At 39.8% G+C, this 16340-nt stretch overlaps 2 protein-coding genes across 3 annotated transcripts; one reads left to right on the top strand and one right to left on the bottom strand.

Annotated features, from left to right (window-relative positions):
* Window positions 1–1786: 1786 nt before the first annotated feature.
* On the bottom strand, window positions 1787–5076 carry LOC104425217 (COX assembly mitochondrial protein 2 homolog). 2 transcript variants are annotated; one of them, XM_039304359.1, is made up of 4 exons: window positions 4873–5076; window positions 3755–3821; window positions 2407–2511; window positions 1787–2319 (listed from the first exon to the last, which is right to left on the bottom strand). In XM_039304359.1, the coding sequence occupies exons 2-4, from the start codon at window positions 3797–3799 to the stop codon at window positions 2224–2226; spliced, it is 246 nt and encodes an 81-aa protein (XP_039160293.1). In that variant the 5' UTR covers window positions 3800–3821; window positions 4873–5076; the 3' UTR covers window positions 1787–2223. The 2 variants fall into 2 exon arrangements, with proteins under 2 accessions (XP_039160293.1, XP_039160294.1); XM_039304360.1 differs by having other exon boundaries at window positions 4888–5068.
* Window positions 5077–6387: 1311 nt separating this feature from the next.
* Window positions 6388–10710, top strand: LOC104425216 (WD repeat-containing protein 70). The gene is made up of 9 exons (XM_010037839.3): window positions 6388–7114; window positions 7414–7626; window positions 7708–7908; window positions 8601–8708; window positions 8847–8984; window positions 9086–9337; window positions 9491–9811; window positions 9907–10138; window positions 10258–10710. The coding sequence occupies exons 1-8, from the start codon at window positions 6488–6490 to the stop codon at window positions 10069–10071; spliced, it is 2025 nt and encodes a 674-aa protein (XP_010036141.2). The 5' UTR covers window positions 6388–6487; the 3' UTR covers window positions 10072–10138; window positions 10258–10710.
* Window positions 10711–16340: the final 5630 nt, after the last annotated feature.

Raw genomic sequence — 16340 nt, 5'->3', positions numbered from 1 at the left:
AATCACTTTCCAATGCATTTTAAAGTTATAATTTGCCAAATACTAAAACATTTCCAAAAACCCATTTACCCCAAAAGTATTTATATTTTCCCAAAGCCATTTCCCTTGACCGAACCAAACAGGCCCTCAATTTTTAGCATTGCCCTGAACTTTTTGGTGATCCGGTCGTGTCTAGCATTAACATTAGAAGTGAGAAAATTTAATATGTGAATTTCACATGGACCTATACTTGCAAAACGGCAATAGGCATTCCTTTTCGATGTGTACTATTCACTTAAACAATTCTTCTTCTTGGAACTCATTCACTTAAACAAATGTCCTCACTCACTCCTATTAGATAGTGACTGTAGATCTGCTTATATTCGTGAGGCTTGTATAAAGACAAGAAGAACAAGGAAAACGACACTAAAATATTATGCTGGTACCAGGTGCGGAGTAGTTGGACCAAACCCCCCCCAAAAAAAAAAAAACCAAAACAAAAAACTAAAAAAGGTGCGGAGTGCTTAATTTCATAATTCCCTTCCCAATTGACATGACAAAGATTGAAAATTTGAAAAATTTGTTCAAAAACTTCTAAACATATCATATGATGGCTAATTTAGTTATAAAATTTTCAATTATGTTAATTTAATCTTAAGCTTTTTGATGATTTATCGATATAATTTTGAACTTTTTAATTGTGCTAATTTAATCTCCAATTTTTTGACGATTTATTAATTAAGTCATTCTAGCCAATGTTGGCCAAAACTCACTAATATAGCAATTTAGTCAATGTTGACCATCCTCCGCGATATAGTTGACACTAATGTGAGTAATTTGTGCAATTTTAATTTTAATTATAATTATTTCTTTTATTTTCTTTTCCAAATTTGGGCCAGCGAGGATGTTAACCAACCTTAGCGTAGTTTGGGAGAGGGCATCACAGCTCTCATTGGAAGAAAAAAAGAACCAAAAAAGCAAAAGAATAACAAAACAATTTAAGAAATTTTAAAAATTACAAAAATTGTCTACATCAATATTATCCATCCTATGTGACGTGATTGCTAGTCATCTTACGTATCATGTTTTTATTAACCCATGTACGACGACCGACGTCGATTACACTGTTACACTAGTGAATTTCAACCAAAATTATCGAAATGATTACATTAGCAAATTGTTAAAAGAAAAATTTAGAACCAAATTGACTCCTATATATTAGGTTTATGACCTTTTGGACATTATTCACTTTAAAATTTAAAAAAGAAGATGACATGATTATTATTAGACTGGCGGTTTTCCCCATTTTGAAACTTTTTTCAAATCAAGAATGACATTGAGCAGTTGAAAGCAACTCCAAGACTTAATTCGACCATTTGAAAGTTCAAAGATAACGTTAAACCAATTAACAATCCTGATCGTACCAATTAGAAGTTTAGGAATGGCATCGTATATTTCACAAAATAACCTTTTGCTAATGGTGTTATTATCCCTTTTGTATGCTGCCATGAAACTCGAAATGACAATTCTCTCACGGCCCATCCAATGGTCGATAGTAATTATTTCCACGGAGTATATAATCGTTTTAAGAGTCTGAAACATCGGACATGTAATTCATCTGTTCCCTTCCTAGCAATCACTGTTCCTTAGCTTCGACCTGCGTCTGACAAATGAATCTTTCCTTACTAGGGAGAGCCTGTGTATCGGATAAATATGCGCTAATCTTGTCTACCAGAGTAACCTATAAAATCAAGTACGCAAGAATATATGACAAGGAAAATACAGAGACTGAGCCACGACTGTCATATAAATCAATGCACGCAATTCATTTTGCTTTTGGCCAAGAATAGAGCATGCCAATAGGACAGAAGTGTACCGACCGCAACAACCAACAGTGTGTAAACCGAAAAGGAGAGAACCATGACTTTTGCCTTCAAGCTTTTGGAATCACGTCGACATTATTTTGTAAATGTTCTTCAATTCATGCCTAGTAGTACAATGCTGAAGATTTACCTCCTGGAGATTCCAGAGATCTCTTTTTCCATGCAAAACCTTCCTTAAAATATTCAGGTTCATGGCCTTGAAGTTTCTTTTTATTTTCCCAGGAATCTATAGAAAAGAATATGCTGTAACAAATTTCTACAGTGCAAGATTCTTGAAGATCAAGCTCCCTCACTTGTCCAACATTCTGATTCATATAAACCTTACTCCATCACTAAGGACTGATCTTGCAGGTATTTCTGTTCACTGAATTGTCTCAGCAGTTTCCTTTCTATAAGCTTGTAGCCTCTCTTTCAGTTTCTTGCTCTCTTCGAAGTTAGCCTTTCGTTTCACGGCTTTCTGTAAAAAAATTTGAAATCATGCAACAAATCAAATGAAAGTTCACAATATCTGAAGTATAACCTCATCAGTATAGCAAAGTCCCACCTCTGCCCGAAAACAGCGATCAAGCTTTACTTTTAGGTCGGTACATTTGCCGAAAAATTTTCCAAGGGGATGGTCTAAGTGACACTGTTGAAACTGTTCAATTATCTGCAGCAATAGAAAACTTCAATCAGCACATGTCCATTTTTCCAACTAAAGATTGAACGATTGCTACTGGGATTAATGCAATTAGGTTATGCATTTTGCCTGATGATAAGCACCGTCAAACTATTGAGTAAGTGTTGAAAATAATATGCTTTATGGAGTGCTGGCGCTGGCACATATTTTTCAATGTAAGAGTTGGAATCCCAGCAAAATCATTAGTGGATGTCTAGTTTTCTGATGAAAATGGTTATTGCCAATATAATTTTCTCGTTCTTAAGGTAAACTCAGATAATTTTCTTTATTGGTTAGATCACAGAGAGACCTCTTTCAAACTGTTCAAACTGGGAACGGCAACATTTCTTGGAATCCCAGCAAAATGACTAGTGGATCTCTAGTTCTCTGAACAGATTCATCATCCTTGATGAGATCAAAGTACAGAATCCACTAACAAGCATACAGGACAGTATGATCAGAAAATGAAAAGATCAAGCCAGTCATCCAAAGAATTACAAAATATTAAGGAGACTCTAAATTTCCTTAAGAAGAATATTTTGGCATCAGATCAATCCAGTCCAATAGTTCTTTAATAGGACACATGATACAGAGGATGCAGATTTTTATTGATTTTAACCTTTTCAAACGGGTCCAAACAGAATCACCATGGTGTTATTTCCAGCATGTTGACGACAAGTGCAAAAATAGGATGATAACATCTAAAACATCAAGTTTTTATAATACCTCTTAGAAAAGTGTGTTTTTCTTCCTTGATGCTATTTGTGACGTTACTAAGAAGAACGCAAGATTGAAAAAGTGTAGGCTTACTAACCTTACATTGAAAGACGATTTGAGGTGAATCTTGAATGAACTTTCCCACTTATCTTAAAAAGATAAATACAAAAGAGATAACACTACCATTTTTTACCAACTGAGCTCTACAGGAGCGCTTTCATGCACATTGAGCTTATTTCAGGCTAATTAAAGTAATGACAAATTACTTTTTTTCACAAAAAGCAATAGGTTTTAGCCTACCTACATTCCTTGCTTAAACACAGATGAGGTAAGAAATGGAGAAGAGATATCTAAAGAGGTGATTCAAGATCCCAAGGACTGAGAAATCTTCTCATATCTAAGCACGTTAACCCTTGATCACTTGAACCCATCAAATATCTCAAGCAGAAACAGCAGACAGCAGATAGCAGGAGCATTTTTAAGTAGTGAAGTAATCTGAAAAGCGATATTGACTTACTTCAGCACACATTGGATGACGGTGCAAAGTTAGAGGGGGATGCATCTTGTCCGCGACTCAAGCAGCCCTACAACACCAAGTAAAAGCATGATTTAATTACAGATCACCGACAATAACAAATCGAAAAATCACAGACCAATTATCTTTCCACTTAGAGGCAAATATGGACAAATAGGCATTCCATAAAATGGAGTATTACGCCCAAAGGAAACTAGTTTGAACAGAACCAAAAAACTTGAGAAAAAGAAGTGAATACAACAAGAGGAAGTTCCATTGTGACCTAATAGGCTGTTGCCTGAATTCAAATCCTACAATATCTTCATACTATACATGTCTTTGTGGCGCGGGGGAAGGAAACTTGAAAGACAACATCTTTAAGCTAAAGGTGACTGGAACTTGTGCCTGTAAAGTTATACTGCATAGTTTGAAGATGTTACGCTCTAAGAAATGTTTCCAACACGCAGGCATTGAAGATGTATTTCTTCGCATCACTTCACAGCAAATTTTCGAACATCAAATCTCTCTCTCTCTCTCTCTCAGTTCTGAAACAACAAGGCATTTGAGAGCAGAATTTCATCATGATTAGGAACCGGACGTGGAGCAAAACCTTTAGGACGCCACACGAATGCGCATTTCGTCTTTCACATGTTTAAAGAAAAAGAAAATCCTTAAGACCGGTTGATAATTCGCACGGCGGCATCCAACTCTTATCCGAGGTTGAAGGAAATGAAACAAGCCAAGCCTAATCAACCCGACTTGAAAGAAAGGCATAAGCATAGAATTCCAACGATTGGACGGCGCAGGTTCATTCTCGCCATCAACGGATCGAGCTCCAACACATCTCAATCGGCAAGCATCGACATTGGTGCCGAATCGGATTCGAACGGGATAGAAGCACTCCGAGCGGCAGGTTTCTCAAACCAAGCAAAAATCCATTCAATCAGACTGCGTATCAACGGTCTCCTAGGTCGCCGGAGAACCGCCTGAGCAGACTCCACGACGATTCGCCAGAACAATCAGGGGAAGAAATCGGAAAGCGAAACTCGCCGGACGTGGTGATAATTTCAGGATAATCAACGAAGGAGGCCGGAAGGGAGAGAGAGAGAGAGAGAGAGTACCGTTGGTGGCGATACCTCTCCAGTTCAGGCGGTTGACGCGGCGGTGGACCGGAGATACGTGGTTGCGCCGGCGAGAGCTTCGGGCGGTCCTCGCGCCGGAGGCTCGAATGGAGGCACGGCACGGCTGAGGTGAGCAGCGATGCACAGGAAAATTCGAGAGGTTATTTTTCACCGCGGTTTGGAATGTATTAGATTCAAGTGCTTTCCTTTTTTTTAGGGCACTTCCAAATGAGGGGCAAAGTTGCTTATTTTCTCAAATAAAAATATAACGTGATCATATCAATCTAAAATAAATGACTCGAAGTGAATATGATTGTTTTAAATAAGGGCTTAATTTTGCTGACCAGCAAAGAATTATGATCGAAAATATTTTCATCCAAATTCATTTTAAATTTATATTTAATTAAATTGGATTAAAAATAAACAAAGCCAAAATAAAGGTGAGAGGGCTCCTTCCCACTTGAAGTTGGCATCGGCGGCAATAGGCAGCAACCCTCACTAGCAATAGGAGAGGGGGAAACCTCTCCCAGATTTGAGCGAGGATTGCCGGCCTTACATAAGCTTGGTGACCTAGCATCCTCGGACCTCATTGCCCAAATCTAGAGGTGTTAGGAGAAGGTTGATGCCCTCTCTCATTCCTAGCAAGGGCCATTGGCCCTTGCCTTAGTGCCGATGACTTGACGGTTGTAGGCAAGAAGGAGCCTTCCCTCTCGTGCATGTGTCTATTTTAAAGTTTTAAATTTTTTAGTTTTTCTTTAAGGGAAGAAAAAAATTGAAAAAGAGAAATAAATAAAAAAAATTTAAAAGACGAAAGTATCTTTCACCAACCAATGAGTTTGGACTTTTTTTTGAAGACTGATATAATTACTTTAGGTAGGTGCATTTCAAATATATATCTAAAAAAATGAGGACATTTCATATTTTTATTTGGAATTTTTTCCTTTTTTTCCGTCACAATTATGGTAAGGGAAATTGTAAAAATAAATAATAAAAAAATAAATGACCGCACATGTCAATATTTATGTAAAACCAATAAACATTGTTAGTAAGAGAAGTTCAATTGTTCAACCAACTCTTATCTCTTATTTAATTGTTGAATTATACATCCTGATAATTTGACACTATTCTATCTTCGTATAAATAAAAATGATAATATTTATATATTTAAATGTCTTTTTACTAGATTTTAAATAGTAAACCCAATCATTTAGACCACATTGAATTATGTCTCGTTCTGACACTTCCGTCTATTTCCAATCAAATCTTTAATCCTTTATGGGGCCATGACATGAACTACCCAAAATTAAATTAAAAGCACGTTTGTTTGGAGAAAATTTTCACGACAAAAAGAGAAATATTTATAAAACTTTTCTCCTTTATGGATTAGAAAATTCACTTTTCTTTCGCCGGAAAAATTAAGTGGATAAATTCATGGAATTGATAAAAGTCTAAATTAATAAAAATTAGAGGGACAAAACATATAAAAACGCCATTTTTCCGTTTTTCTCCTGTGCACTGCCATGGCGGTACCTCGTTGAAACGCCGCAGGACGGAGAAGAAGAAGCTGCAAGACAACTCTCTCTCTCTCTCTCTCTACCTTGAGTGAGCTCCGGCTATGGAGGACGAGGCGGAGATATACGACGGCGTGAGAGCTCAGTTCCCCCTCACCTTCGGCAAGCAGTCCAAGCCCCAGACTTCCCTCGAATCCGTCCACAGCGCCACCCGCCGCGGCGGCCCTGCCCCCCGCCCCGCCCCCGCCCCCGACCCCGCTTCCTCCTCCTCTCTTCCCTCTACTACCTCCGCCGCCGGCGACGCCGGCGCCGGCAAGAGCAGCGGCCTCCCTTCTCTCTCCTCCTCCTCCGCAGCCTGGCTCGAGGGGCTCCGGGCCGGAAACCCTAGGGCCGGCCGCGAGGCCGGAATCGGCTCCCGCGGTGGCGACGGTGAGGACGGCGGTCGTGCGATGATAGGTCCACCTCGCCCGCCGCCGGGATTTAGCGCCAATGATGATGGCGGGGACGAGGACGGCGAGGACGACGATGACGACGGGGTTATGGTTGGCCCGCCGCCGCCTCCTCCTAGGAACCTTGGAGATGATGATGACGATGAGGAGGAGGAAGAGGCGATGATTGGTCCGCCAAGGCCGCCGGTTGTGGATTCGGACGAGGAGGAAGAAGAGGAAGAAGAGGAGAATCGGTATCGGCTACCTCTCAGCAATGAGATCGTGCTCAAAGGCCATAATAAGGTATCGCTCTATCTCTCTTCCCTGTTCCTTCCTTTGCAAAGTTCTTAGTTTTAATGATTTAACATGAAGATATTCATCTGGCTCCTCATTCGGCTGCGGTGCAAGCATGTTAAGCAATCGTATTGTCATTGTTCCTGATATTTGATCATGTTCTCGGCGACTAGGGTAGTGGAGTTAGGTAAAAGTCCTGTGATTGGCTTCAAGTGATTTGCAGGAAGTATGTAGCTTTGTAGCGGGTCAGCCTTCTGACATTGTGGTTCTGACTTGCTGAAATTTCTACTCAAAATTGTGATTGACAGATCGTATCTGCTCTTGCGGTTGATCCCACTGGTTCTCGGGTTCTATCTGGCAGTTATGATTACACTGTACGGATGTTCGACTTTCAAGGAATGAATTCTCGCCTATCATCATTTAGAGATTTTGAGCCAGTTGAAGGTCATCAAGTCCGTAACTTAAGCTGGAGTCCGACGGCAGACCGATTTCTGTGCGTAACTGGCTCTGCTCAAGCTAAGGTAGCTTTGTTGGTACTCATCATTTTCCTGAAAGCTGTGAATTCTTGGCTCCTCTGACAATTATTCTCCTTGGTGTCGCAGATCTATGATCGTGATGGGCTTACATTAGGTGAATTTGTGAAGGGAGACATGTATATCCGTGATTTGAAAAATACTAAGGGCCATATAACTGGATTGACTTGGGGAGAGTGGCACCCTAAAACAAAGGAGACGATTTTAACATCATCTGAGGATGGATCTCTTCGCATATGGGATGTGAATGACTTTAAAAGTCAAAAGCAGGTTATTTTCCTAACATCCTGACTTTGAGGTTTTTGAAGATACGGTTATTGAGTTGTTGCACTGCTGCACATTTGTTTTTTCCCTTTGACGGTCTATTCTTTTATGCTCTTGATTGAGCTATTTATGCTAAGATTATCTAGGAATATATCTCAGGAGTTGAAGCATTGACTTTTAGTGTACGTTGTTGACAGCTCGTTTACTTCAATTGTTCAAGAAGGTTTGATGATGAATTATTGGTTTATTTCCTTTTTTGTTTTCCTTTCCTGCATATGTATATGTTTGCTGGGCAATCTTCCTTAGTTTCCACTTGATCCAGCTGACTTGTGTGTCGTCAAGATATATGAAGAAATGAGTTCTGGCAGGCAGAAAATAAGTGACAGTCTTTATTTGCTCCTTTAAGAATCACAGCTTTCAGATTTTAAGATATAGTTCCCTTAAAGCATGGAATCAATTATGATGGATAAAATCTACCAAAGATAATTCTAAATAAGAAGGTTCTACTTTCCCTTTAACTCCTACCAGCAATAATTTTCATCATGCCCCTCCCATCTCGATCTTGAGCTACCGCTTTTACCTCAATCCCTCTCTCACAATGAAAATTCTGTTAGACTTTTCTTGTGTTAATGCATGAGTTTCTTCAGTTGTCCATAAAGGGCTAGAATCGGACCTTTTGCTAACTTATTGATATATAGGTTATTAAACCAAAGCTTGCAAGGCCTGGAAGAGTACCTATGACAACATGCACTTGGGATCGTGAGGGCAAATGCATTGCAGGTGGTATTGGAGATGGTTCAATACAGGTATTATGTTCCACTTATGTCATATTGCAAGAAATGATGCTAGGGTGTAAGATTTTATCCTTCTGGTGTGATGGCGATTGTTTTCTTATATAGTGATCTACTACTCACTGATTTTTTGTCAACTGACGGATTTGACAGATCTGGAACCTTAAACCCGGATGGGGAAGCAGGCCGGACATTCATGTTGAGCAAGCTCATTCAGATGATATAACTGGGCTTAAGTTTTCCAGTGATGGGAAAATTTTACTGACAAGAAGCTTTGATGATTCACTTAAGGTAATTAGATGGATATGCCTGAAGCTCACATCCAGTTTTGATTATCAATTACTTTCAATTTTTCAAGTTTATCTCATCTTCTTATGTTTAATGCACATTAGGTGTGGGATTTGCGCCTTATGAAAAATCCCCTCAAAGTTTTTGAAGATCTTCCAAATCACTATGCTCAGACAAATATTGCATTTAGTCCTGACGAACAGCTATTCTTGACTGGAACTTCTGTTGAAAGGGAGTCTACAATTGGAGGCTTGTTGTGTTTCTTTGATCGATCTAAACTTGAGCTTGTATCAAGAATTGGGATTTCTCCTACTTGTAGTGTCGTGCAGTGTGCCTGGCACCCCAGGCTGAACCAGGTACTATGTGTAACTTTATGCTAGTTTACACTGGAGAAAATACTTATAGAATTACTGCACAGGTGTATACACTTGGGATCTTTTGCTTTTTTCCTTACTAAGATGTGACTAATGACCATTCCATCTTCATCATTGTCTTTTGCTTTTTTATAGATCTTTGCAACTTCTGGGGATAAAAGCCAAGGAGGAACTCACGTTCTTTATGATCCTACTCTCAGTGAGAGAGGAGCTCTTGTTTGTGTTGCTCGTGCACCAAGGAAAAAATCTGTGGATGACTTTGAGTTAAAGCCTGTCATTCACAACCCCCATGCATTGCCTTTGTTCAGGGATCAGCCAAGCCGTAAGCGTCAACGTGAAAAGATCCTCAAGGATCCATTAAAATCCCACAAACCAGAGCTTCCCATGAATGGACCTGGACATGGTGGAAGAGTTGGTGCAAGCAAGGGAAGTTTATTGACCCAGTATCTTCTTAAGGTAACTAAAGAAGAATTTCTGCTTCTTTTTCAATTTTTGTCTATTTTGGTTAGGTTGTCAGGGTAACTGAGAATAATTGCTACTTCTGCTTGCAGCAAGGAGGTATGATTAAGGAGACGTGGATGGATGAAGATCCTAGAGAAGCTATACTGAAGCATGCTGACGCCGCAGAAAAAAATCCAAAGTTCACCCGTGCATATGCTGAAACCCAGCCAGACCCTGTTTTTGCAAAATCTGATTCTGAAGATGAAGATAAATGATGTCCTATCCTGCAGTGCTTCTTTTGGATCCTTGCTGCCGTCATTGGACACGTGAGGAAGAAAACTGGTAATGTTTGGAATATAAGTGTCAATATGCAGTTGACTGTGCTAGTTGATTGGTTTTGTCTGTTATCTCATGGCTACTTGGTAGCATTTGCTTGATTCTATATTTTGTTGGATAACCAGGGATCGGACTACTGATACAGCAAGCAAATCATCTGTTGACCAGCTGGAGTGTCAACAAAGAATGGGTTTTCTTTACTCAATTAATTTGACTGGTCTGCTGGGTTCAATTAATCGAGACATCAACTCCGAGTTCAAAACCAGGAATTCTCTAGGAAAGTATCTCTTGCATTTTGCTGGCCTTCTTCATCATATGATGTGCAGTTTACATTATTATGGTTCGAGTATTATTTAGCTGCCCTATCTTAAGTCATGGAGGCTTTACTTTGCTGAGAAATGTACCTTTAGCGATGTGATGCAATAGCAGTCTTTCATATTTATGTGGTGTAAGAGACGGAATCAATTGTTTAGCTTCCTCATCAGATCAATTAAGTTCATGCAACTAAGCTTTTCACTGTAATGGAGGCAGTTTCTGCTACACGATGTGCAACGATCTGCCAATGGGGCATTCGACAACTGCAGCAGTCTTTCTGTTGTGCGCATGTGCATTTGCATCCTTCTTTTTTCCCCTATAATACTAGTTTCTCTTTGGTGGTAATATAGACATGAAAGAAGCCGGTTGAAATCCCAACGATCCTAAGCTTCGTTATTTTGTCTTTCCTTTCATTTTCGACTCCGCCCTTGGCATTTTGGTGCATGCAGTGGCTCTGATTAAGGAAAACTGGAACTCAATACGGTTACTTTGGGTTGATTCAGGGTGCTTGGCAAGCAGTGTTTCATAAGTCATGTTGTTTTGACTATTGACAGTAAAGAAAGTGGCGGAGTGTATTCTCTGAGTTATTCAGAACTGAAGATTGGAGGTGGAAAAAACTACTAAAAGCCGGTGAAAGGTGGAGATGAGCTTCTCTAAAGCTGGGTCGGTTTCTGCAATCTATTTTCCCTAAGGGGGCCACAAAAGAGCACCAAAAAAAAAAAAAAAAAAAAAAAAAGGAAAAGAAAAAGAAAAGAAGAGGTTGCCTTTCAAAACAAAAGTACACCCTGAGGATCAGCCGATTCCCTAAGCTAGAACTGACTAATCTGTCTCTTCGAAAGTTTGTCCCGTTTTCATGAATTCCCAAATCTACATTGATCACATTGACCAAAGATTTACTACTGCAATCAATTTAGCACATGGAACTATAGTAAGTAGCCTAATGTTACATAAAAGAAAAATATTTTGTTTGGGATTTTTACACACTTTTAAATCATCCTGACATGCATCGTTAGTAGCGTCAAAATGAATATTTTCTCACTAAACTTTATTTAACAAGTGTGTTGAGAACGCTCACTAATGTTAGTAGCTTCAAAATTGAATATTTTCTCATTAAACTTTATTTAACAAGTGTGTTGAGAACGCTCACTAATGTAAGATTCAAAAACGTCAATGGAAAACTAACATACCAAATCATCCCTGGTAGCTCATGTTGACATTCTATGCTAATTCAATTGAATTCTCACGGCCAAACTTAGAATTGATTATCCATAAAGCCTTGAAGAATTCAATGAGAACGGTATGGATCAGACCAAACCACACACACACATATAAAGGCATGAACAAGTACGGCTTCAGCTTTAATACTCCATCGTAACCATCATTTCATATAGGATTTAAAGCATCATCCAAATAAGTTTTCACAAAGATATATAGAACAGCCTGTGTACAACATAAATAGATAAATGCAATGTAGGAATCGATCATTTCATAGATCCTCACTGAAACTGTCGACTCTTCAAGAAGGAAATGAAAAGGATTCAACACTGAGTAGAACAGAACAACAGGAGAAAAAAGGGTTGTTGAAATTTGCTATAAAGCAATAGCACTACACTACGTATAAACAGAACTGTGCATGGCACAGAAAGTTCTAACATCTTAATTCCTTTATTTTGGAGCTATTTTGAGTATTGTGAACTCCAGTTGAATGACTGATCAACTATTACACTTAGGAGATTGATCGCCTTGATATAGAAGGGAAACGGTGTACATAACCACGCTTCTTCCCCGAAGGCGGCTACACAAGAATTTCAAGCTAAAAAACGCCTAAAAAGCCCAACATAAAAGTCAGGGATGATGATCGCTTTCCTTAGGCAAGACGATGCACTGATGAGCAATAGTATCTGCAGGCCCTTGACGTACAAAGGAGCAAGGGAGTCTACGAATATGCTAATTTACATATAATGGATTTTATACCCAAGAGTTTGAGCGATGATCGCTCTGCTTTAAACATAAGGCGTGGTCGGCGGCAATTAAAGAGGAACTGACCAGAGGCGCTGCATCACTTGGACTATCGTTCCTTCTCCTTCAAATACTGATTTTGTGTGCATATGGGTTTTTAAGCCCAAGTTGAACGCCAAGTTAGTAGTCAAGGGATATGCTCAAATAGCAGAAATAATTTCCTTGGGACTTTCTCGCCAGTTGTTCGACCAAGAAGCATAAGGGCAATCCTCATCTTGCTACCGTTAGAGATTGGCCCGTAAAACAATTAGATGATAAAAATGTCTTTTTACTTGGCTTTTGTCGCAACCTGTTTGTAGGGAGCTACTGCCCAATTTTGAGGACCAAAAACACTCTACTTGTATTTGCATATCAGGGAGAGTTTTGTATGGCCTCAAGCAAGCATCAAGAACATGGTTTGACCATGTTAGCTCGTTCCTTTTGGCATTCTGTTTCCTTTTCAGCATTGCGAATCCTTCCTTGTTTATTCAAAAATCACATCAGGGCGTCAACACTTTAAAGATTACTTAGATATCATTCATTTTGAAAAATTTAAGTATTCATCTCTCCAATTAACCAAAATGATAATATTAGTGTACTTTATATGTCAATTAGTGTTACTTTTCATGCAAGGATTAAATATATAAGAAAGTATCAGTGAAAAAAGGTGGCTCTTGGAACACTAGTGACTATATGTTCCATTTGTGCATAGAATTACTAATCTCACGAAGCCAGAAATGCATTTCAGAACTTATTTCACAAATTGGGAATTGGAGATGGGAATTTGGGATTCTCCATCTCCAATTTCGAATTTGAGGACAAATAATGAAACTTATTTATTGGGAAAAGTGTTAAAAAAATCCAAAACCTTTTGTATTTGTACCAATTTGATCATAAATCTTTGTGCCAATTCAATACTTTCTAGCTAATTTTGACTAGATTTTGTTGACTGAGCATTGGTCGATTGACGTGGCACGAATAATATTTTAATATTTTTGAGTTTTTTATTTATTTTTTATTTTTTCCTTCTCCTTCTTCTCCTTCCTCTGGCCGATCGTCGAGAGGCGAAAGCCGACAAGGCTCGAGGCCTCACCAATGGCCACAATGGTGGCCTTGCGTTAGGTGGTGAGGCCTGACCCTCACTAAATCTAATGAGGGTGAGCCTCGCCAGCCCGTGTGCAAGAACTCCCTCGTTGCGTAGGCGGTCTCGAGCTAGCCTCATGTCGGCGAGGTTGAGCCTCACCCATGACCGGTGAGGCTTAACCCTCGCAAGATCTGATGAGGGCGAGCCTCGCTGCCCAACGCAAGGCCACCCACGGCGAGGCTTGCCCTGGTGGCCACTAGCGACAACTCGAGCCTTGCTAAAGGTTGTCCACGTTAGCACTGATTGTACCACATCAACCAGCACCCATTAAGCAAAATCTGACCAAATTTGATGGAAAGAACTGAATTGACACCAAGTAAAAATATTTAGGACTAAATTGATACTAAAAAAAGATTTATGACTAAATTGGCATAAATGTAAAAGGATTAGGACTTTTTTTAACACTTTTCCTCTTATGTATCAATCAAGGGAGGAGGACTCTAGAGATGTTGATTGAATCACAAACAGATTCTTGAAGATGCTAACATCAATGGATTGACAGCTTGTATAATATAAGGATCATTTCATTTATCACTGATATTATTTCCTTATGAAGCGCTACACTTCGTAATATTTTTATATATGGAAATCATCTCTACAATAGCACATTTTCTTTTAGGCCGCTCCATCAAAGGGACAATTTGTTATGCTTCCCCTACATTCTATCTGAAACTTAGAACGAGTTGTTAGAAGCACTATATGTGCCATTCGTTGTCCATTTCAAGTTGTCTTCACATTGGCGCCCTTGTTTGGAGAGGTGGCTTGGAATTAGGTTTCTGGAACGTTAACCGTCTGCGGATGCGGTCGGCATTCAAGGCTGAAAGCATACTTCTAACAAATAAGTCTTCTCGGACTTCCAATGGTGCTTCCAGTGACGGCCGTCTCACCTTTAACTTGGAATTCAGTTCCCTTTTTCCGTCTTCTGCTCTTCACATTCCTCTCCTGCTTCTCGTTTTTAGTAACATCACACTATGTTTCACACCCTCCGGCCGTTTAATCCTTACATGCTCATTGGGTCTGATTGGCGCCTGGGCCAACGTCTATCCATCCGCAGGCCTTAATACCACAGGGACTACCATAGCATCTGCTCTCAATACTATAGAGTTCCCTGCGGATGGCTCCAGCATAATCCCGGTTCTTGTGCAGAGCCATAATGGCACGACATTCATCTGTGGCTTCTATAGCCAAGCCTTTTCGGATCTTCACTATTTTGCCATTTTGGTTATTCCAACTGACCGGCGCTCTATCAACAACAACAGCAACAGCGTGACTCCAGTTGTTGTGTGGTCTGCTAATTGGAACCGTCCTACTGGATACCTTGCCATCCTGAAAGTCACAATAGAAGGAGATTTGACTTTGAAAGATGGCGACAGCTCGGTCATGTGGTCAACCCAAACTTATGGTAAGTCTGTTGTTGGCATGAACTTGACTGACACTGGAAACCTTGTGTTGTTTGATAAGAACAATGCTGCAGTGTGGCAGTCCTTCGATCATCCTACGGACATGCTACTCCTGGGTCAGAAATTAAGGTTTATATTTGCTTTCTCTGACTACTGAAGGTTAATTTGCTAAGATAGAGGCTGACCCTCCACAGGTTTTTTACCTTTTCTGCATAAAATTTCCAAACACAAGCAATGACTATAATTATGTTGAATTCACCCTAGGGCATCTTGAGCTGTTTGTGAATTTCGTGAGAAACGATTCTTTGAAGTCTGGTCATGTTTCAACTGCGACTGTGCAGTACTTGAAGTTTGAATCTGATGGACATCTGAGGGTGTACGAGCAGTATACAAATGAGTTCTTCATGGCACGTGATCCTCTAACAGACTCCATAGGGCATTGCGGTTATCCAATGGTTTGTGGGAGTTATGGAGTCTGTGAAGATTATCTTGGGTGCTCATGTCTGGAACTCCACTTCAAGCCAATAGATCATGCAAATCCTTCACTTGGGTGCACTGACATTCCTTTGTCTTGTGAAGCTTCGCAATTTCAAATCTTTTTTGGTGTTGCCGGGCTTAGTTACTTCAATTTCAAGACAGATCCCCAAAAAGTCCTGGATCTTGGAAATTCAGATGTGGAGAGTTGCAAAAATGCTTGTGCAAATAAGTGTTCTTGCCAAGCGGCTCTTTTTAAATTTCTAGGAAATGGCTGTAATTATTCACGGTCATGCTACTTATTGTCTCAGGTATTTTCCTTTACACATGATTCTGATGTGGATCACCCTACTGGCCTTTATCTCTTTATCTTAAAGTGCAGAATACCACGAGTGAAGCTGCTGATTCTCCCAATATAGTTGAACCTCCTATTTCTCCTAAAAACAGAAAAGGGACAAATGCCGTTCTGATAGTAATCATCACTTCGAGCCTCGGATCACTCCTAGCCTTCATTTTTCTTGTAGTCGTCATAAAAGGCCTATACAGAAGAAAATGTGTTGAAGATGTCGAAGAGGAAAAAGGTGTTGACGAAGTTGAAGAGGACTATCTTGATCAAGTACCGGGAGCACCTAAGAGATTCACCTATGATGATTTAAAAACCATTACCAAGGATTTCAACAAGAAGCTCGGTGAGGGTGGATTCAACTCTGTTTATCAAGGCACTCTCCCTGACGGCAAAAAAAGTAGCCGTGAAGCAGCTCAATGGTTTATGCCAAACTAAGAAATCTTTTCTTGCTGAGGTTGAGAGCATTGACAATATCCACCATGTGAACTTGGTGTGACTTATTTGATTTTGTGCTGAGAAATTTCACAGGCT

This window comes from Eucalyptus grandis, chromosome 11 (assembly GCF_016545825.1).
Source record: "Eucalyptus grandis isolate ANBG69807.140 chromosome 11, ASM1654582v1, whole genome shotgun sequence".
NCBI classification, from domain to species: domain Eukaryota; kingdom Viridiplantae; phylum Streptophyta; class Magnoliopsida; order Myrtales; family Myrtaceae; genus Eucalyptus; species Eucalyptus grandis.
This window is presented reverse-complemented; position numbering and strand designations above follow the sequence as displayed.